The sequence below is a fragment of the Triticum aestivum genome, chromosome 4B, assembly GCF_018294505.1.
Source record: "Triticum aestivum cultivar Chinese Spring chromosome 4B, IWGSC CS RefSeq v2.1, whole genome shotgun sequence".
Classification (NCBI taxonomy): Eukaryota; Viridiplantae; Streptophyta; class Magnoliopsida; order Poales; family Poaceae; genus Triticum; species Triticum aestivum.
The window spans coordinates 513835508-513859312 of NC_057804.1; the positions used below are offsets into that span (position 1 = coordinate 513835508).

At 45.4% G+C, this 23805-nt stretch overlaps 1 protein-coding gene across 2 annotated transcripts; it reads right to left on the reverse strand.

Moving 5' to 3' along the window:
- Positions 1 to 14969: 14969 nt before the first annotated feature.
- On the reverse strand, positions 14970 to 16989 carry LOC123095070 (B3 domain-containing protein Os03g0212300). Of its 2 annotated transcripts, none has more exons than XM_044516899.1 (5): positions 16846 to 16989; positions 16425 to 16498; positions 16037 to 16331; positions 15769 to 15941; positions 14970 to 15674 (listed from the first exon to the last, which is right to left on the reverse strand). In XM_044516899.1, the coding sequence occupies exons 2-5, from the start codon at positions 16485 to 16487 to the stop codon at positions 15393 to 15395; spliced, it is 813 nt and encodes a 270-aa protein (XP_044372834.1). In that variant the 5' UTR covers positions 16488 to 16498; positions 16846 to 16989; the 3' UTR covers positions 14970 to 15392. The 2 variants fall into 2 exon arrangements, with proteins under 2 accessions (XP_044372834.1, XP_044372835.1); XM_044516900.1 differs by having other exon boundaries at positions 16825 to 16974.
- Between the last annotated feature and the right edge of the window lie 6816 nt (positions 16990 to 23805).

Below are 23805 nucleotides of genomic sequence, written 5' to 3' on the forward strand. Positions count from 1 at the left end.
CTTTGGGCGCTGTCCGGCGGCAGAGCTATATCATGCCCATCGTGACAGTGCGGCGTGCTCGGCCGTGGCTCGAATTCGTTGAAGATCAAGTCCCCGCGGACGTCGGCCGTGTAGTTCAAACTTCCGAACCTGACCTGATGGCCAGGGGCGTAGCTTTCAATCTGCTCCAGATGGCCAAGCGAGTTGGCCCGCTGTGCGAAGCCGCTGAATACGAAGATCTGTCCGGGGAGAAAAGTCTCACCCTGGACCGCGTCGTGGTTGATGATCGAAGAAGCCATCGGGCCTATGGGCGACTACACAGAGGAACTCTCAATGAAAGCACCAATGTCGGTGTCAAAACCGGCGGATCTCGGGTAGGGGGTCCCGAACTGTGCGTCTAGGCGGATGGTAACAGGAGACAAGGGACACGATGTTTTTACCCAGGTTCGGGCCCTCTCGATGGAGGTAAAACCCTACTCCTGCTTGATTAATATTGATGATATGGGTAGTACAAGAGTGGATCTACCACGAGATCAAAGAGGCTAAACTCTAGAAGCTAGCCTATGGTATGATTGTTGTTCGTCCTACGGACTAAAACTCTCCGGTTTATATAGACACCGGAGAGGGTTAGGGTTACACAGAGTCGGTTACAATGGGAGGAGATCTTCATATCGTATCGCCAAGCTTGCCTTCCACGCCAAGGGAAGTCCCATCCGTACACGGGACGGAGTCTTCAATCTTGTATCTTCATAGTCCGGGAGTCCGGCCGAAGGTCATAGTCCGGCCATAGGGACACCCCCTAATCCAGGACTTCCTCACTCGCCGAAGACGGCCACACCACCAGAAACAACCGCCGGTGCCCGCCTTCTGTCCTCCTCGGGTCGCCGCCCTGGGCCGCCATTTCAGGTCTCCCCGGTGGCCGTTCTTCGCCTGAACAGATGCATGTTGGAAATATGCCCTAGAGGCAATAATAAAAGCATTATTATTATATTTCCTTGTTCATGATAATTGTCTTTTATTCATGCTATAATTGTATTATCCGGAAATCGTAATACACGTGTGAATACATAGACCATAACATGTCCCTAGTGAGCCTCTAGTTGACTAGTTCATTGGTCAACAGATAGTCATGGTTTCCTGACTATGGACATTAGATGTCATTGACAACGGGATCACATCATTAGGAGAATGATGTGATGCACAAGACCCAATCCTAAGCATAGCACAAGATCGTGTAGTTCGTTTTGCTAGAGCTTTTTCAATGTTAAGTATCTCTTCCTTAGACCATGAGATCGTGTAACTCCCGGATACCGTAGGAGTGCTTTGGGTGTACCAAACGTCACAACGTAACTGGGTGACTATAAAGGTGCACTACAGGTATCTTCGAAAGTGTCTGTTGGGTTGACACGGATCGAGACTGGGATTTGTCACTCCGTATGACGAAGAGGTATCTCTGGGCCCACTCGGTAATGCATCATCATAATGAGCTCAAAGTGACCAAGTGCTTGGTCATAGGATCATGCATTACGGTACGAGTAAAGTGACTTGCCGGTAACGAGACTGAACGAGGTATTGGGATACCGACGATCGAGTCTCGGGCAGGTAACGTACCGATTGACAAAGGGAATAGTATACGGGGTTGCTTGAATCCTCGACATCGTGGTTCATCCGATGACATCATCGAGGAGCATGTGGGAGCCAACATGGGTATCCAGATCCCGCAGTTGGTTATTGACCTGAGAGCTGTCTCGGTCATGTCTGCATGTCTCCCGAACCCGTAGGGTCTACACACTTAAGGTTCGGTGACGCTAGGGTTATTAGGAAGACTTGTATGTGAATACCGAATGTTGTTCGGAGTCCCGGATGAGATCCCGGACGTCACGAGGAGTTCCGGAGGTAAAGATTTATATATGGGAAGCTGTCATATGGACACCGGAAGGTTTCGGGGGCATATCGGTATTGTACCGGGGCCACCGGAAGGGTTCCGGGGGTCCACCGGGAGGGGCCACCCCTCCCGGGGGGCCACATGGGCTTTGTGGGGCAGGAGCCAGCCCCTGGAGGGCTGGGCGCCCCCCCCTTGGGCCCATGCGCCTAGGGTTGGGGGGGGGGAACCCTAGAGGGGGCGCCCCCCTTGCTTGGGGGGCAAGTCCCCCCTCCCTGGCCGCCGCCCCCCCCTCTAGATCCCATCTAGAGGGGCCGGCCCCCCTTTCCCCTTCCCCTATAAATAGAGGGGTGAGGGGAGGGCTGCATACACAAGCCAAGGCGCAGCCCCTCCCCTCCCCAACACCTCTCCTCCTCCGTACGTGCTTGGCGAAGCCCTGTCGGAGTACTGCTACACCAACAACATCACGCCGTCGTGCTGCCGTTGGAGCTGTCTTCCTCAACCTCTCCCTCCTCCTTGCTGGATCAAGACGGAGGAGACGTCGCCCGTACCGTACGTGTGTTGAACGCGGAGGTGTTGTCCGTTCAGCACTTGGTCATCGGTGATCTGAATCACGACGAGTACGACTCCATCATCACCATCCCCTTGAACGCTTCCGCACTCGATCTACAAGTGGTATGTAGATGCAAACTCACTCCCTTGACTCGTTGCTTAGATGAACTCATAGATGGATCTTGGTGAAACCGTAGGAAAAAATTTAATTTTCTGCAACGTTCCCCAACAGTGGCATCATGAGCTAGGTCTATGCGTAGTTCTCTATTGCACGAGTAGAACACAATTTTGTTGTGGGCGTAGATCTTGTCAACTTGCTTGCCGCTACTAGTCTTATCTTGCTTCAGCGGTATTGTGGGATGAAGCGGCCCGGACCAACCTTACACGTACGCTTACGTGAGACCGGTTCCACCGACTAACATGCACTAGTTGCATAAGGTGGCTGGCGGGTGTCTGTCTCTCCCACTTTAGTTGGAGCGGATTCGATGAAAAGGGTCCTTATGAAGGGTAAATAGAAGTGGACAAAATCACGTTGTGGTTATTCGTAGGTAAGAAAACGTTCTTGCTAGAACCCAATTGCAGCCACATAAAAGATGCAACAACAATTAGAGGACGTCTAACTTGTTTTTGCAGCAATTGTCTTGTGATGTGATATGGCCAGAAATTGTGATGAATGATGAATGATATATTGTGATGTATGAGATCATGTTCTTGTAATAGGAATCACGACTTGCATGTCGATGAGTATGACAACCGGCAGGAGCCATAGGAGTTGTCTTTATTTTTGTATGACCTGCGTGTCATTGAAGAACGCCATGTAAATTACTTTACTTTGTTGCTAAACGCGTTAGCCATAGAAGTAGAAGTAGTCGTTGGCGTGACAACTTCATGAAGACACGATGATGGAGATCATGATGATGGAGATCATGGTGTCATGCCGGTGACAAGATGATCATGGAGCCCCGAAGATGAAGATCAAAGGAGCTATATGATATTGGCCATATCATGTCACTACTTTATATAATTGCATGTGATGTTTATTATGTTTTATGCATCTTGTTTACTTAGAACGACGGTAGTAAATAAGATGATCCCTTACAAAATTTCAAGAAGTGTTCTCCCCTAACTGTGCATCGTTGCTAAAGTTCGTCGTTTCGAAGCACCACGTGATGATCGGGTGTGATAGATCCTTACGTTCACATACAATGGGTGTAAGACAGTTTTACACATGCAAAACACTTACGGTTAACTTGACGAGCCTAGCATGTACAGACATGGCCTCGGAACACGGAGACCGAAAGGTCGAACACGAGTCGTATGGAAGATACGATCAACATGAGAATGTTCACCGACGATGACTAGTCCGTCTCACGTGATGATCGGACACGGCCTAGTCGACTCAGATCGTGTAACACTTAGATGACTAGAGGGATGTCTAATCTGAGTGGGAGTTCATTAAAATAATTTGATTAGATGAACTTAATTATCATGAACTTAGTCTAAAACTTTTTGCATAATATGTCTTGTAGATCAAATGGCCAACGCTCATGTCAACATGAACTTCAACGCGTTCCTAGAGAAAACCAAGCTGAAAGATAATGGCAGCAACTATACGGACTGGGTCCGGAACCTGAGGATCATCCTCATAGCTGCCAGGAAACAATATGTCCTAGAAGGACCGCTAGGTGACACTCCCGTCCCAGAGAACCAAGACATTATGAATGCTTGGCAGTCTCGTGCTGATGATTACTCCCTCGTTCAGTGCGGCATGCTTTACAGCTTAGAACCGGGGCTCCAAAAGCGTTTTGAGCAACACGGAGCATATGAGATGTTCGAGGAGCTGAAACTAGTTTTCCAAGCTCATGCCCGTGTCGAGAGATATGAAGTCTCCGACAAGTTCTATAGTTGTAAGATGGAGGAAAATAGTTCTGTCAGTGAGCACATACTCAAAATGTCTGGGTTGCACAACCGCCTGTCCCAGCTGGACATTAACCTCTCGGATGAGGCGGTCATTGATAGAATCCTTCAGTCGCTCCCACCAAGCTACAAGAGCTTTGTGATGAACTACAATATGCAGGGGATGGTGAAGACCATTCCTGAAGTATTCTCGATGCTGAAATCGGCAGAGGTTGAAATCAAGAAAGAACATCAAGTGTTGATGGTCAATAAGACCACTAAGTTCAAGAAGGGCAAGGGTAAGAAGAACTTCAAGAAGGACGGCAAAGATGGTGCCGCGCCCGGTAAGTCAGTTGCTGGGAAGAAGTCAAAGAATGGACCCAAGCCTGAAACTGAGTGCTTTTATTGCAAGGGGAAGGGTCACTGGAAGCGGAACTACCCCAAATACTTAGCAGACAAGAAGGCCGGCAACACTAAAGGTATATTTGATATACATGTAATTGATGTGTACCTTACCAGTACTCGTAGTAACTCCTGGGTATTTGATACCGGTGCCGTTGCTCACATTTGTAACTCACAGCAGGAGCTGCGGAATAAGAGGAGACTGGCGAAGGACGAGGTGACGATGCGCGTCGGGAATGGTTCCAAGGTCGATGTGATCGCCGTCGGCACGCTACCTCTACATTTACCTATGGGATTAGTTTTAAACCTCAATAATTGTTATTTAGTGCCAAGTTTGAGCATGAACATTGTATCTGGATCTCGTTTGATGCGAGATGGCTACTCATTTAAATCCGAGAATAATGGTTGTTCTATTTATATGAGAGATATGTTTTATGGTCACGCCCCGATGGTCAATGGTTTATTCTTAATGAATCTCGAACGTAATACTACACATTCATAGTGTGAATATCAAAAGATGTAAAGTTGATAACGATAGTCCCACATACTTGTGGCACTACCGCCTTGGTCACATTGGTGTCTAGCGCATGAAGAAGCTCCATGCTGATGGACTTTTAGAGTCTCTCGATTATGAATCATTTGACACACGCGAACCATGCCTCATGGGAAAAATGACCAAGACCCTGTTCTCTGGAACAATGGAGCGAGCAACCAACTTGTTGGAAATCATACATACCGATGTGTGCGGTCCAATGAGCGTTGAGGCTCGCGGAGGATATCATTATGTTCTCACTCTCACTGATGACTTGAGTAGATATGGGTATGTCTACTTGATGAAACACAAATCTGAGACCTTTGAAAAGTTCAAGGAATTCCAGAATGAAGTAGAGAATCAACGTGACCGAAAGATAAAATTCTTGCGATCAGATCGTGGAGGAGAATATTTAAGTCACGAATTTGGTACACACTTAAGAAAATGTGGAATCGTTTCACAACTCACGCCGCCTGGAACATCTCAGCGTAACAGTGTGTCCGAACGTTGTAATCACACTCTATTGGATATGGTGCGATCTATGATGTCTCCTACCGATTTACCGCTATCATTTTGGGGATACGCTCTAGAGACAGCTACATTCACTTTAAATAGGGCACCGTCTAAATCCGTTGAGACGACACCATATGAATTATGATTTGGGAAGAAACCTAAGCCGTCGTTTCTAAAAGTTTGGGGATGCGATGCTAATGTCAAGAAACTTCAACCTGAAAAGCTCGAACCCAAGTCAGAAAAATGTGTCTTCATAGGATACCCTAAAGAAACCATTGGGTATACCTTCTACTTAAGATCCGAGGGCAAGATCTTTGTTGCCAAGAACGGATCCTTTCTGGAAAAAGAGTTTCTCTTGAAAGAAGTAAGTGGGAGGAAAATAGAACTCGATGAAGTACTACCTCTTGAACGGGAAAGTAGTGCAGCTCAGGAAAATGTTCCTGTGATGCCTACACCAACTGAAGAGGAAAATAATGATGATGATCAAGGTACTTCGGATCAAGTTGCTACTGAACTTCGTAGGTCCACAAGGACACGTTCCGCACCAGAGTGGTACAGCAACCCTGTCCTGGAAATCATGTTGTTAGACAACGGTGAACCTTCGAACTATGAAGAAGCGATGGCGGGCCTAGATTCCAACAAATGGCTAGAAGCCATGAAATCCGAGATAGACTCCATGTATGAAAACAAAGTATGGACTTTGACTGACTTGCCCGATGATCGGCGAGCGATAGAAAACAAATGGATCTTTAAGAAGAAGACGGACGCGGATGGTAATGTCACCATCTATAAAGCTCGACTTGTCGCTAAGGGTTATCGGCAAGTTCAAGGGATTGACTACGATGAGACTTTATCTCCTGTAGCGAAGCTTAAGTCCGTCCGAATCATGTTAGCAATTGCTGCATACTATGATTATGAGATATGGCAGATGGACGTCAAAACGGCATTCCTTAACGGGCATCTTAAGGAAGAACTGTATATGATGCAGCCGGAGGGTTTTGTCGATCCTAAGAATGCTAACAAAGTATGCAAGCTCCAGCGATCCATTTATGGGCTGGTGCAAGCATCTCGGAGTTGGAACATTCGCTTTGATGAAATGATCAAAGCGTTTGGGTTTATGCAGACTTATGGAGAAGCCTGCGTTTACAAGAAAGTGAGTGGGAGCTCTGTAGCATTTCTCATATTATATGTAGATGACATACTTTTGATGGGAATTGATATAGAATTCTTGGACAGCACTAAGGCCTACTTGAATAAGTGTTTTTCAATGAAGGACCTTGGAGAAGCTGCTTATATATCAGGCATCAAGATCTATAGAGATAGATCGAGACGCCTCATAGATCTTTCATAGAGCACATACCTTGATAAGATTTTGAAGAAGTTCAAAATGGATCAGTCCAAGAAGGGGTTCTTGCCTGTATTGCAAGGTGTGACATTGAGCTCGGCTCAATGCCCGACCACGGCAAAAGATAAAGAAGAGATGAGCGTCATCCCCTATGCCTCAGCCATAGGATCTATTATGTATGCCATGCTATGTACCAGACCTGATGTAAACCTTGCCGTAAGTTTGGTAGGAAGGTACCAAAGTAATCCCGGCAAGGAACACTGGACAGCGGTCAAGAATATCCTAGAGTACCTGAAAAGGACGAAGGACATGTTTCTCATTTATGGAGGTGACGAAGAGCTCGTCGTAAAGGGTTACGTCGACGCTAGCTTCGACACAGATCTGGATGACTCTAAGTCACAAACCGGATACGTGTATATGTTGAATGGTGGAGCAGTAAGCTGGTGCAGCTGCAAGCAGAGCGTCGTGGCGGGATCTACATGTGAAGCGGAGTACATGGCAGCCTCGGAGGCAGCGCATGAAGCTATTTGGGTGAAGGAGTTCATCACTGACCTAGGAGTCATACCCAATGCGTCGGGGCCGATCAAACTCTTCTGTGACAACACTGAGGCTATTGCCCTTGCCAAGGAGCCCAGGTTTCACAAGAAGACCAGGCACATCAAGCGTCATTTCAACCCCATCCGTGAAAATGTTCAAGATGGAGATATAGATATTTGCAAAGTACATATGGATCTGAATGTTGCAGATCCGTTAACTAAACCTCTCTCGCGAGCAAAACATGATCAACACCAGAACTCTATGGGTGTTCGATTCATCACAATGTAACTAGATTATTGACTCTAGTGCAAGTGGGAGACCGTTGGAAATATGCCCTAGAGGCAATAATAAAAGCATTATTATTATATTTCCTTGTTCATGATAATTGTCTTTTATTCATGCTATAATTGTATTATCCGGAAATCGTAATACACGTGTGAATACATAGACCATAACATGTCCCTAGTGAGCCTCTAGTTGACTAGCTCGTTGGTCAACAGATAGTCATGGTTTCCTGACTATGGACATTAGATGTCATTGACAACGGGATCACATCATTAGGAGAATGATGTGATGGACAAGACCCAATCCTAAGCATAGCACAAGATCGTGTAGTTCGTTTTGCTAGAGCTTTTTCAATGTTAAGTATATCTTCCTTAGACCATGAGATCGTGTAACTCCCGGATACCGTAGGAGTGCTTTGGGTGTACCAAACGTCACAACGTAACTGGGTGACTATAAAGGTGCACTACAGGTATCTCCGAAAGTGTCTGTTGAGTTGACACGGATCGAGATGGGATTTGTCACTCCGTATGACGGAGAGGTATCTCTGGGCCCACTCGGTAATGCATCATCATAATGAGCTCAAAGTGACCAAGTGTTTGGTCACGGGATCATGCATTACGGTATGAGTAAAGCGACTTGCCGGTAACGAGACTGAACGAGGTATTGGGATACCGACGATCGAGTCTCGGGCATGTAACGTACCGATTGACAAAGGGAATAGTATACGGGGTTGCTTGAATCCTCGGCATCGTGGTTCATCCGATGACATCATCGAGGAGCATGTGGGAGCCAACATGGGTATCCAGATCCCGCTGTTGGTTATTGACCTGAGAGCCGTCTCGGTCATGTCTGCATGTCTCCCGATCCCGTAGGGTCTACACACTTAAGGTTCGATGACACTAGGGTTATTAGGAAGACTTGTATGTGAATACCGAATGTTGTTCGGAGTCCCGGATGAGATCCCGGACGTCACGAGGAGTTCCGGAGGTAAAGATTTATATATGGGAAGCTGTCATATGGACACCGGAAGGTTTCGGGGGCATATCGGTATTGTACCGGGGCCACCGGAAGGGTTCCGGGGGTCCACCGGGAGGGTCCACCCCTCCCGGGGGGCCACATGGGCTGTGTGGGGCAGGAGCCAGCCCCTGGAGGGCTGGGTGCCCCCCCTTGGGCCCATGCGCCTAGGGTTGGGGGGGGGGACCCTAGAGGGGGCGCCCCCCTTGCTTGGGGGGGAAGTCCCCCCTCCCTGGTCGCCCCCCCCCCTCTAGATCCCATCTAGAGGGGCCGGCCCCCTTGCCCCTTCTCCTATAAATATAGGGGTGAGGGGAGGGTTGCATACACAAGCCAAGGCGCAGCCCCTCCCCTCCCCAACACCTCTCCTCCTCCGTACGTGCTTGGCGAAGCCCTGTTGGAGTACTGCTACACCAACAACATCACGCCATCGTGCTGCCGTTGGAGCTGTCTTCCTCAACCTCTCCTTCCTCCTTGCTGGATCAAGACGGAGGAGACGTCGCCCGTACCGTACGTGTGTTGAACGCGGAGGTGTTGTCCGTTCAGCACTTGGTCATCGGTGATCTGAATCACGACGAGTACGAATCCATCATCACCATCCCCTTAAACGCTTCCGCACTCGATCTACAAGTGGTATGTAGATGCAAACTCACTCCCTTGACTCGTTGCTTAGATGAACTCATAGATGGATCTTGGTGAAACCGTAGGAAAATTTTTAATTTTCTGCAATGTTCCCCAACAATGCACCTAGGCCCGCCGCACCTACCAGTGGCCTTGCCCTGGCCGGAGTCGGCCCGAGCCGTCCGCCCCAGCGCCGTCCCCTCCCTGCTCTCCTCTCTGTTCACGAGCGAACATGAGCGAGGGGAGGAGGAAGACGATGATTCGCTGGCCCCCCCTGCCCCTGGCTCCCACGCGCAAGTGGCCCAGGCGCCTCAGCCCACGTGGCAAGTGGAAACATATTTTGTCAAATGCGCTTTCAGTTTTCTGTCCAGGCCCCTATTTGAAAGTATTTTTCTTGCAGATAGGTCCCTGGCAGAAAACACTCCATAACTTTTTATCCGTAACTCCAAATGAGGTGATTCCAAAGCCTACTTCTTCGATTCATCGAGCCCATTCTGTTTGTCATTTTTTCACTATGGTTTGAGACTATGAAAATGACCATTATGCCCTTGCCCTTATTCAGCCCCCTCCAAGAGAGAACGATTTCCGGTGATTCTTTCCGCGAGCTTCTGACACTTCTCTCCGGTGCCTTCTTCATCCCCAGGCAAGCCACAATACCCACTTGCATGATAGTCATGCAGTAGCCATGGTTTTCAACTTGAATCTTTATTAAATATTTGCTTGTTAAAAAGATGGTTATCATTGTTCTGGTAATGTTTAGATTTGCATGTTCACTTTTGTGCTATGTTGTCTTGTACTCTGTTATCATGTTCTACCTGCTAGTATTTCCTTTCATATGTTTATGCTTGCTAGTAGTACATGTTGATGTTGGTGATGGTCATGCTATTCAGTATGCCATGCTCAGTGGATATGATTTATTGTTGATATGATGGATAGTTATGTGATACCCTCATGATTATGTTGATATCATGTTCATGCATTTTATCATGGCTCAGCATATTTGCATTCAAGTCAACCGGATTAAATTGAACTTGAATAACTGTTGGTTGAGTCATGGTGTCGCTGAAACGATGCTGACCAGTGCAACCACGCTTACCGGTATGGGACGGTCCTAACTGGGTCTATTGTTGTGCCTCTCGCTGGTGCCTCCAACGAGGGAAGGTAATGGGCGCGCGCTACCCTGATCAGGTAGGCGGATATAAGCCTTGTGTGCCCGTTGTTGAGTTAAGTTTTTGGGTCCCAGAGTGGATCATTGCCACGACAGTGGTTTGAGGTGTCTTGAGGTAGACACGGGGCCACCCATGACTTAGCCCAGAGGGGAGTGAGTCGGAGTGGTCGGGAGAGTGTCATGGCAGTAGATCGGTTTTGTCGGAACGCTGTTGGTCCACCCGAATGGGAGTGCGAGGCCATGGCTTCCGTAGTGTGGGTACAATGTACTAACCTCTGCAGAGTGTATATTAAATCTATCGATAGCCGCGCCCGCGGATAAGGGCCTAGGTCGAAAGTAGGGTACACCATGAGTCAATAGTAATAAGAATAACTTGATTAATGACAACTCGTGGTTGTGATCACCGTAAGGATCACGGTTTGGGACCAAGTGTCGGTCGTGGTTGTGATCGCCGTAAGGATCACCGTGGTATCGAGGATACCGAGTCGTTGTATATTCGTGATGTTGTGCGAGAATCGTGGGTAAAGATCAAGCTCCTTGTGGTCATTTACTGATCGCTACGGTATTGTTTATACCAAGCTTGATTTGATCTCGAGATGATCGTGTGATGTCCGAGGTTGGTAAGTAATGCATATGTTGGTTACGAGGTAACCCGAGCAGAATAAGTGGTGCATATAGTGTCAACATGCTGCATGCTAGTATTGTCGGATTAATATGTTCATGTTGTGTTAGCTGTATCATGTTTATGTTGGTCATGCCATGTATTTTGATGATCTAATGATAATTTTTGCTTAACCTCTAATTGACGTGCTGTTGTTTGTCTTGAATGCTTCTGGTTATTGTGAGCTTGCAAGTACATTCAATGTACTGACCTGGCGTGTCATGCCAGCTTGCAGGTCATTCCAGATGTGATTGCTTGTTTGCCGTGGAGTCCTTGTTTGCGAGCTAGGATAAGCGTTCCAGCCAGAGTCCCTGCGGAGTGGAGTTCACCACCGTCGTCCTTGTTCTGCTGCAAGAGTTCTTTCGCTGCATCGTGTTGTTCTTCTGCTTGCATAGAGCAACAGTGGCAGGCATAGTGTCGCTGTGCCAATGTAACCTTTGTACCCAAATAGATTATAATAAAGAGCTGGTTTGTTCTATGCTAACCAGTGTCGTATTCCAGAAGACTTCATCTTGATCTCTGGGCTGGAATATGGGGCGTTCCGGTTTTCTCTGAGCCGGGGTGCCACACTAGAGGTGCCCTCCTGCCCCCATATATAAAGGAGCAAGGGGGAGGCGACCGGCCAAGGAGGAGGGCGTGCCAAGGAGGGAGTCCTACTCCCACCGGGAGTAGGACTCCTAGTTTCCTTGTAGGAGTAAGAGAAGGCAAGGAAAAAGGAGAAGGAAGGAAGGGGGCGCCCCCCTTCCCTAGTCCAATTCGGACCAGTCCATGGGGAGGGGTGTGGCCACCCTTTCAGGCCTTTCTCTCCTTTCCCGTATGGGCCATTAAGGCCCAATACGAATTCCCGTAACTCTCCGGTACTCCGAAAAATATCCGAATCACTCGGAACCTTTCTGATGTCCGAATATAGTCGTCCAATATATCGATCTTTACGTCTCGACCATTTTGAGACTCCTCGTCATGTCCCCGATCTCATACGGGACTCCGAACTACCTTTGGTACATCAAAACACATAACTCATAATATAAATCGTCACCGAACGTTAAGCATGCGGACCCTACGGGTTCGAGAACTAAGTAGACATGACCGAGACACGTCTCCTGTCAATAACCAATAACAGAACCTGGATGATCATATTGGCTCTCACATATTCTACGAAGATCTTTATCGGTCAAACTGCATAAGAACATACGTTGTTCCCTTTGTCATCGGTATGTTACTTGCCCGAGATTCGATCGTCGGTATCTCAATACCTAGTTCAATCTCGTTACCGGCAAGTCTCTTTACTCGTTACGTAATGCATCATCTCGCAACTAACTCATTAGCTACATTGCTTGCAAGGCTTATAGTGATGTGCATTACCGAGAGGGCCCAGAGATACCTCTCCGACAATCGGAGTGACAAATCCTAATCTTGAAATACGCCAACTCAACAAGTACCTTCGGAGACACCTGTAGAGCACCTTTATAATCACCCAGTTACGTTGTGACGTTTGGTAGCACACAAAGTGTTCCTCCGGTAAACAGGAGTTGCATAATCTTATAGTCATAGGAACATGTATAAGTCATGAAGAAAGCAATAGCAACATACTAAACGAACAAGTGCTAAGCTAACGGAATGGGTCAAGTCAATCGCATCATTCTCTAATGATGTGATCCCGTTAATCAAATGACAACTTATGTCTATGGCTAGGAAACTTAACCATATTTGATTCAACGAGCTAGTCAAGTAGAGGCATACTAGTGACACTATGTTTGTCTATGTATTATGTTTCCGGTTAATACAATTCTAGCGTGAATAATAAACATTTATCATGAAATAAGGAAATAAATAATAACTTTATTATTGCCTCTAAGGCATATTTCCTTCATGTTGTTCGATACTTATGTTATAATTTGTTAGTGACACATTTTTAATGAACTGAAGGGTGTTAGCACCGACCTCGTAGTCATGGCATCGCTCCGTGATGTTGCTCCCGTTAGGGTCGACTCGGCAGAGGATGAAGCAGACCGCGTGGTGCAGGTCGCGGCCGAGCGTGTCAATGAAGCCTAATTGGCAGCGCTCATTCTGGCAACCCACAGCTTCTCGCTGAGAACAATGCGATCTATGAGCCTGTGATGGATGAGCAAAAGGCCGAGGACATCCGCTAGATGATGGTCCGCCTCCATACCGAGTAGTAAAGGTTTTTTGACGAGATGACCAAGAAAAAAGCGCCGCTTGAGGATAGCGATGACCCGGTGCCACTGAGTCCGCCGACCACCAGTGCTGACGACACTGGATCCTCCACTAGGGGGGAGATCCCCACCTATTCTGACTCCACGATGACCGGATTCACAAACTACCACTCAGAGTAGAGCTCTTTTCCAGGGGTAGTCTAGCTAGGTAGTTTGACATTGATGTAGAGATGTATTTATGTAGGTGGTGATATCGATTCGGAGTAGAACTTGCGATGCTTTTTAGTATATGAATCATGACGGCTTATGTTGCTTATGTTCCATGTGATCTTCTCAACCTGTGTTACTTGTTTAAATCTTGTTCTTCTTTCTTTATAGATGAAGTAGTATGTAGTGTACTCAGATAGATATCTAGGAGTCTACGATTCATAGCAAACATGCAATGAACAAAGTGGTTGGTTACAAAGGCAGTTGCTTCAAAGGGTTAAATATTAGGGAGGAGGCAGAGGATGACTACTCCAAGTATGTGCTCAAAAAGATGAGGAAACATGAAGTAATCAAGGGTGTAGGTCAGATCGGGTTGAGTGTGCTGAAGAACTTAATACTTCATCTAGTTCGTTCTAATTGTGGTGTTACTTCTACAATTTGATCGTATGCAACATGCATTGCCCACATTGGACAGTATATCGCGTTTCTCTGAGCTTGACGAAATGTATGTGATTTGAATCTAATGTGGTACTATTTGTTATATGTGGGCAGTGATATAATTGCTATATATTTTGTTGCAGGCCTATTAAAAAAACTGCCGAGAGATGCTTTGCCGAGTGCAGAACTTGGTAAAACACGTAATGTTGAGAGCCCATCTCAGCAAAGATGCAATGCCTCGCTCTCTAGTCACTCACATGGCGGCCTCGTGTGCGTTGGACTTTGCTGAGTGGCGGTTGAATGGAGCTCGGCAAACCTATGTATCACGCGACAAGCATCGTCTCCATCTGGGCCATCAAGTAGCTTTATTGTGCCGACTACTCTAAGCAAAGTATTGAAACTCGGGAAAGTGTCCTTTGCAAGGGTGTAAGCTGAGTACCTTATGATGTGAGTTGAACTCAGTAAAGTGTTTGCCAAGTATTAATTGCCCTTTGCCGAGTTTTCTAGGCACTCGGCAAAGCCCATAATTTCAATATATAGTGTTGAGGATGTTTCATTCCGTGGTGAGTGTTGAGCATGGCTGCACTTTTAATTTTCATATGGAATGGTTGTTTTTCAATTTTATTAAGGTGTATTCCACAAATTTTCCTTCCCCAGTTCAAAAATAATATTTAATTATATCATCAAAGATTCACCTGTGTCTCTCTGTGTGTGTGTGTGTGTTAACATTGAGAAAATCAACGGATTTAATTGTTGTGGACAGAGAGATTCAAACTGTACATTTTACAATGAAAGGTTATATTAGATGGAGCATAGATCATTCCTTCCACACACAAAAGTTTGTTAAAAAAATGACGCTGTAGCACTGAGTTCTTGGTGAAACTGGTACAGACAAGGGAGTCTTTGACTCGTTGTTCGTATCATCATTGCGGGATTTACTAGATGCCACTCATCCTGTTTGAAAAAGCCACAATCTCAACAAGAACAATTTCATCATCCAGGTTCACTCTCTAGTTACTCACTCTGCTAGTAGCACCATCAGTCGAGGTACCGAGGATTAAGGTCTTACAATTATTATTAAGCAAGCATAATAACGCACTGAGTGGTGCCGGTCGATGGCCACGGACGAGGTCACGCCGGCCAACCAGGCTGACGCATGCAACGGAGGTCGGGGGCCACCGCCCTCGCCTCAGACCAGGAAGCTGCCGTCTCGCTTCCTCACCTCCACCTTGAGAAGGTGGACCTCGCCGGCGCTGCCTTCGCCGAGAGCTCGGAAGAAGCAGGTGTCGCCGACGCCGAGGCCGTTGTCGACGCAGAACTGGTGCCACCCGTACCTGAGCGACGCGCGGGGCCTGCCACGGCTCCGGGGGCTGTGCTTCAGGTTCACGAACCACGACTTGCCGCGCATCCGCAGCTCCACCTTGCTCCTCTCCGCGTACCCGTGCGCGTTCTGGAACTCCACCGGCACGTTCTGCATGCACACGCCGGACACGCCCGGCGACGGCGAGCGGCGGATTTAGTCAGTAACGCGCCTGGCTAGCAACACTCGAGCATGAGCGACTCACCAGGTACTGCTTCTGCCTCACGCCCAGGTTGCACTCCCTCAGCATGACGGTGAACAGCGACGCCGGCCCGTCGTCGATCCCCATCACCGCCATGCTGCTGCTGTTGCCGCCACCGTCGCCGTTGCTGCTGCCATCTTCGCTGCCACTGTCGCCGTCGCTGCTGCTCCCACTGCCTGCCAAACGCGAAAACCATCCTTCTTTAAATCTTGCAAAAGTTACAACCACCGTACTGACACGACGACAAAGAAGAGGAAGAAGAGGCGCGTACTGGTACTGCCATCGTCATCGTGCTGGTAGTGCCTGCGGCACATGCTCACGTCGAACACCTTGACGGTGAGCACGGCGTCGCCGTCGAAGCTGAAGACCAGGAAGTAGCCGAGCCGCAGGTCGTGCGCACGGGCGAACTGCTCCCAGCCGCGCCCTAGGTACATGTGGCCGTCGGCGTCCAGCACCACCTTCACGTCCCAAAAGCGACGCCCGTGGCCGGCATTCCGCAGCTTCACTTCCTGGGGCTTGCCGCCGTCTAGCTCTAGCAGCACCCTCGTAAACTTGTCAGGCAGCCTCTGCAGCGAGGGTCAAGCAGTGATTGAGCCGATCAAACTAGTACTAGGCAGCAGAGCGACAAATAGAGATGGGAGATCTTGTATATACCGTACCAGCCTAGTCGAGGAGTTCTCAAGTATGATCTGGAAGAATTGAAAACTTTCCACGCTGTCCATCTCACGTGTCTCTGCATACATGAATAGATAGCTCAGAGTTGATGCACAGTCTGGCAGAGATTGGGGGAAGAACAGAGGTGGTGTTTAGTTGAAGAAGAGATGGAGCAAGATATACGACCTCCATAACAGGGGGTAAGAACAAGAACAAATGCTGCACACTTTGCCCAGTTCATATATAGGGATCACGTACGCCTCTTAGACGGATCCTAACAACCAACTATGCCATGAATTCCATTCCTCCCTGCACTCTCTCATGGCAAGCTCTAACACCAAATCGATATGGAAAACCCTCTCCAAATCCACGAGGACAAAGAAAGAACAACAGATGGCACGTCACCTTGCTTCGAGCTCGTCTCACCTTGCCTGGTGGAAGCGGCGGACCCCCGGCGTGGTAGAGCGCAGCCGGCGGTGGTGGCCTGGATCACCCCGTCTTGACAACGGCAGCCTGCGAGCGAGGGCGGACTGCTGCTTGGGGTTCTGGCCGAGCGAGAGCAAAGCGGGGTGTAGGAGTAGGACTAGGAAGAAGCAGTGGCAGTTTGCGGAAGGAAGAAAGGGACAGCTGCATTGATCATTGTACCATGTTCCATTTTGGGGGCGTTGGATTACCTCACCGTCGCAGTGGTGCATGTGAAGCAACTGATGCCTAGTGCCCAAAAGTGCATTGCATTGGCGAAAAAAGAAGTGAAGTGTAATGGTGCTTGTGGGCTTGTGGCTTTGCTGCATCCGAGATGGGGTTGCTATTCTCCCTATTCTTCTTGGTAGGTTGACAGACCAATGTCATGACTCTCTCTCTCGCTCCTTGTGTGCTTACCTAACGTGCGACGTGTTTGCATCTCTGAGTTTGAATAATAATCATTTCCCTAGCTGTTTGAATTCTGAACACATCCGTGTCCCACATGACATAAATTGAAGTATCATGTCATACTGCCCAGAAAAAAAAATAGAGCTGACTACTTGAATTTGCCAAGTAGCCCAATTATAGTGAATGTTAAATTTGAGAAACACCCCTCCGAGAACAAGCTAGGATAGCATGGAGCATGGAGCTATCTAGTCCGTCCGGGTTCGAGTCACGGAGTGATCCATGATGCTTAGAGTTTCTTCTATAAAAATATGCCTCCAAGAGCTAGTCCTGGATCGTCTCGTTTTTTTAGAAGTACCCCTCTGTTTCAAATTATAAGGTGCTTTGGATATTATAATATGAACTAGATACATTAAAACGAGTAAAAACACACACTAAAACATGTCTATATACGTACATCTGATTTAGAAAAAATTAGAACATTTATAATAGTGTCCCTTTCTTATCAGGCAGAGTGCTTCGTCTAACCTCATGTATGTTCCACCTCCTTATTTCTGTTTTCTTTTTCCTTCTGTCTCTGGTTTTTTGCATCTTTTTTTCTCTCAAAAAACGTCTTAACTATCCCACATTCTATTGACTTATCAAATAAAACGATGTTTTCGTTGGTAAACCAATACTTTTTTACCAAATAAGTGATTAACAATAAATTCTAAAGTTTATTTAGGTAGATAAATAACGGATAGGGTTTGATAAAATCCTAAAATACATTAATATGGGCGGGTAAATCATAGACTAGTGTATTACAATATTTATATCTCGTTGCCACACAAGGACAATTATATATCTAGTCATATGAAAAGTTATCAGCGTACCATTTGGGTTGAACTTGGAACAGTGCAACTAAAATCATGAGTCATCATATTAGACTTGGATGAAACACGATTCGTCATTTTAGACTGGTTCAACGATTTTGATTGAGATTGTTTGGAATTTGTTTCATCATTCAATTGGGGTGTTCAATTTTGAATCTTGTTCATAGTTTTGAATCGAGCAAGATTCTCAGAGAAATAATTTAGAGGCACCTAGTTCATATAAAAAGAAGAAAAAGAAAAATGATAGGACTTTGCATGCTTCTAGTGAACCTGTTATAGACACACCTGAGAATCCCAATGATATTTCTATTTATGATGCTGAAACACAATCAGGTGATGAACATGAACCTAGTGATAATGTTAATGATAATGTTCATGTTGATGCTCAACCTAGCAATAATAATGATGTAGAGATTGAACCTGCTATTGATCTTGATAACACACAATCAAAGAATCAACGTTATGATAAGAGAGATTTTGTTGCTAGGAAGCACGGTAAAGAAAGAGAACCATGGGTTCAGAAACCCATGCCCTTTCCTCCTAAACCATCTAAGACAAAGGATGATGAGGATTTTGAGCGCTTTGCTGAAATGATTAGACCTATTTTCTTATGTATGCGCTTAATTGATATGCTTAAGTTAAATCCTTATGCTAAGTACATGAAGGATATCATTACAAATAAAATAAAGATACCGGAAGCTGAAATTTCCACCATGCTTGCTAATTACACTTTTAAAGGTGGAATACCAAAGAAACTTGGAGACCCATGGGTACCAACTATACCATGCTCCATTAAAAGAAACTATGTTAAAACTGCTTTATGTGATCTTGGAGCCGGTGTTAGTGTGATGCCTCTCTCTTTATATCATAGACTTGAATTGAATAAGTTGACACCTACTGAAATATCTTTGAAAAAGGCTGATAAATCAACAGCTATACCTGTCAGTATTTGTGAGGATGTGCCTTTTGTGGTTGCAAATGTCACTATCTTAACGGACTTGGTTATTCTTGATATTCCTGAGGATGATAGTATGTCAATTATCCTTGGTAGGCCCTTTTTGAATACTGCAGAGGCTGTTATTGATTGCAACAAAGGCAATGTCACTTTTCATGTTAATGGTAATGAGCATACGGTACACTTTCCGAGGAAACAATCTCAAGTTCATAGCATCAATTCTATTGGAAAATTTCCAACTATCATTATTGGAGGTTTTGAATTTCCTCTTCCTATTCTCAAGAAAAAGTATGATATTCTTATTGTTGGGGATGTTCATATCCCTGTTGAGGTAACCTAGTGTTATTCGAAATTTCTCCGGTTCTGTGTTATTCGGAATGAGTTTGTTAACAAGACTTGATCAACCTTGTTAGTGGATTCATTTTGATGATCATGAGATGGATGAAACTAGAAGGCACAACCTTCTGTACCCTCTTTTTATTTTCTGTTATTTAGAATAAATAAAGCAAAAATAGTATTATCTGTCTATTTTCTGAATTATCCGTGCAATAAAAAAATATCCCAAAAATAAAAGTGCTCCAAATGCCCTGCAAATTTAGTATGATTTTTTATGGAATATTTGAGGATTTTAGGCACCGAGAACACTGCAGGGGAGCAAGCACCTGGCCACGAGGGTGGAGGGCGCGCCCACACCCCCTGGGCGCGCCCCCATGTCTTGTGGGCCCATGCTGGCCCCCTCCACTTATTCCTGCACCCACACACTCCATCTTCTTCCTAAAAAATTCCCCATCCAGCTCAAGCACGAGTTATATCTCATTTTGCTGCGATTTTCGATCTCCCTGCTCAAAGCTCCATTCACAAAACTGCTTTGGGAGATTGTTGCTTGGTATGTGATTCCTCCATTGATCCAATTAGTTTTTGTTCTAGTGCTTTATTCATTGCAAATTTTTGCTGCATAGGTGACCCTGTTCTTGAGCTTGCACGTCAAATTTATGAGGTCCCAAGTAATTCTAATGCATGATATAGGCTATAGGCACTTGTAGGAGTAGTTGCAATCTTGTTTAGTTTTATTCACTTTTAGTTTGAAGTTACTAAAAATTTCAGAAATTTTCAGAAAATGATAAGGAGATTTTTGAGGGGCTCTTCTAGCTAAGGCTCCCAGGATAAACAAGCTAAAGAGAAGGAGAAGGCCAAGTATAATCTTCCTTGCGTAGCGGAAGTATGTCCGTTTGAATGGCCCTGTGATAACTTCTTGAGAGAAGCCAGGATTTATGAAGACTTTATTCTTTGATTGAAATGCAGGCCTCACCTACTTACTCCACGACCGGATCGATCAGTATCTCTTACTCACCAATACTTTCGTGCAAAACTTTTATTACTATCCTAAGAATTCACCTCCTTCAGTTCATTTCATTTATATGATGAATTCAAGGAAATGTCTTTACGTAATTTTTGCGCGGTATGTAGAATACCCTTTGAGGGCAGATTAGATGAACCACATCATAAAGATGTGGATGGCTTTGTTAACTCCATTACTGTAGGGGATCCAAAGAAGGGCTCCGATGCGAGAATCTCTAGCATACACTTTCCTGTTTTATGCTACTTTGCCTTATTTGCTAGTCGATGCTTAAAATAGTGGAAATTTTAGTGTTCCTGATATTATTATTCTATTCCATGCCTTGTTTGGTGATAATAGTTTTAGTATGGGTGCCGTTATTGCTAAACGGCTAAGCCTGAACCGTACAAAAGGGCCCATCTTTGGAGGTACCTATGTTGCACGTCTTGCTAAACATTTTGAGATACCTATTAGGTACCATGAGAAAGAGGAGAGAATATTGCCTCCTTACCTTTTAGATTACAGGAGAATGGTGGCACATGAGTTTATTGTTCACAATGATGATAAGATGCTCCTGTATAACTTGAGATTTAATAAGAAACACAATGAGATTATTATCCTGCCTGCGCCTCTGTTGTTTGATTTGACTGTAGTTAATTATCTTGTCTCGCCGGAAGCGGTGTATGCTCATCGAGGCCAAGCATCCGCTCCAGAGCCTGAGCCAGAACCTCCACCGGACCCTTATCATTCATCATCTTACCAGTGGGATCCGGAGGAGATGGCCAGCCAGTGGTACCCCGATGACACTCCTCAGTATACCGGGGAGAGTAGTCGTTATCCTTGGAAATAGACCAACTTAGGCCAAAAGCCTAAGCTTGGGGGAGTACGTATTTCTCACCGACTTTACATTCATGTTCACACACTATTTTAGTTGTCGGTGCTCATACTCTTTCATTGTATTATCCATGCTAGTTTAATTTTCTTTTTTCTAGCTTTCTTCTTGTGTGTTTGATAAACCTTAAGAAAAAACAAAAAAATAGTTAGTTTACTTTCCACTTGTAGTAGTATTTAAAATGAAAACCCAAAAAGATTTCTCGTTCTTCTTCTTTCTTGTTGGGAGCTTTCCCGTGTAAATAGTTTTATTTTTTTTCTTTTCTTTGGGGGTCGAGAGTAGAAGACCATATTGAGAATGTTGAAGTGGCTCTCATTTGCATGATTGTTTATTTAACTTAGAGCCCATATTACTTTGTCTTCTCTCTTGAATTGAATGCTTGCAGATTGTAGCTTAGTCCAATGCACGTGCACTATTATTATTATACACATCGTTCGGCCGTGCAGGTGAAAGGCAATAATGACGATATATGATGGACTGATTGAGATGAGAGAAGCTGGTATGAACTCAACCTCTTTTGTTTTTGTAAATATGATGAGTTCATCGTTCCTGATTCAGCCTATTATGAAGTAAACATATTTGCAATGACATTTAGAGATTATAGTTGCTTATGCCATGCTTAATTAGCTATGTGTTTATAATGGTTTACCTCGCGTGCCAACATGCTATTAAAATGATTATGATGTGGTATGATGGGATGGTATCCTCCTTTGAATGAATTAAGTGACTCGACTTGGCACATGTTCACGCATGTAGTTGAAACAAATCAACGTAGCCTTCACGATATTTATGTTCATGGTGGATTATATCCTACTCATGCTTGTACTCGGTGTAAATTAATTTTAATGCATGTTCATGACTGTTGTTGCTCTCTCAGTTGGTCGCTTCCCAGTCTTTTGCTAGCCTTCACCTGTACTAAGCGGGAATACTGCTTGTGCATCCAAACTCCATAAACCCCAAAGTTGTTCCATATGAGTCCACTATACCTTCCTATAGGCAGTATCTACCTGCCGTTCCAAGTAAATTTGTATGTGCCATACTCCAAACCTTGAAATGAAATTCTATTTTGTATGCTCGAGCAGCTCATGTTTCAACTAGGGTTGTCTGTATCTTCCATGCTAGGTGGGTTATTCTCAAGAGGAGTGGACTCCGCTCCTCATTCACGAGAAAATGGCCAGTAACCGGGATGCCCAGTCCCATGATCAAAAAGATCAAAGCAAATCAATATAATTAAACAAAACTCCCCCAGGGCTGTTGTTAGTTGGAGGCACTCGTTGTTTCGAGCAAGCCATGGATTGATGCTTGTTGGTGGTGGGGGAGTATAAACTTTTACCATTCCGTTTGGGAACCGCCTATAATGTATGTAGTATGGAAGATATCGCCGTCTCATATTTGTTGCGTTGACAGTGAAAGTATGCCGCTCAAAATGTTATTCATCTCTATTTTAAAAATCGAGCTCTAGCACCTCTACAAATCCCTGCTTCCCTCTGCGAAGGGCCTATCTATTTAATTTTATGTTGAGTCATCATCCCTCTTATTAAAAAGCACCCACTGGAGAGCACACTGTCATTTGCATTCATTACTATTAGTTTATATTGGGTATGACTTGACTGGATCTCTTTTACCATGAATTACAATGTTTAGTCAGTCCTTGATCTTTAAAGGTGCTCTGCATTTATGTTTTGCGGTCTTAGAAAGGGCTAGCGAGATACCATCTTGTTATATCATATTATGATTGTTTTGAGAAAGTGTTGTCATCCGAGTTTTATTATTATTGCTCGCTAACTGATTATGCCATTGATATGAGTAAATGTGAGACCTAAGTGTTATTGTGAATATGGTTAGTTCATAATCTTTGTTGAAAACTTGAATGCTGGCTTTACATATTTACAACAACAATAGCAAATAGAGTTTGTAAAAGTTTTTCTTTATCACTTTCAGTTTATCAACTGAATTGCTTGAGGACAAGCAAAGGTTTAAGCTTGAGGGAGTTGATACGTCTCCAATGTATCTACTTTTCCAAACACTTTTGCCCTTGTTTTGGACTCTAATTTGCATGATTTGAATGAAACTAACCCGGACTGACGCTGTTTTCAACAGAACTGCCATGATGTTGTTTATTGTTCAGAAAACAAAAGTTATCGGAATGACCTGAAAATCCACGGAGATAACTTTTGGAAAATATAAAAAATACTGGCGAAAGAATCAAGGCCAGGGGCCCACACCCTGTGCACGAGGGTCGGGGGCGCGCCCCCCTGTCTCGTGGGCCCCATGATGCTCCACCGGCCTCAACTCCAACTCTATATATTTCTTTTCGCGGAGAAAAAAATCAGAGAGAAAGTTTCATCGCTTTTTACGATATGGAGCCGCCGCCAAGCCCTAATCTCTCTCGGGAGGGCTGATCTAGAGTCCGTTCGGGGCTCCGAAGAGGGGGATTCGTCGCCATCGTCATAATCAACCATCC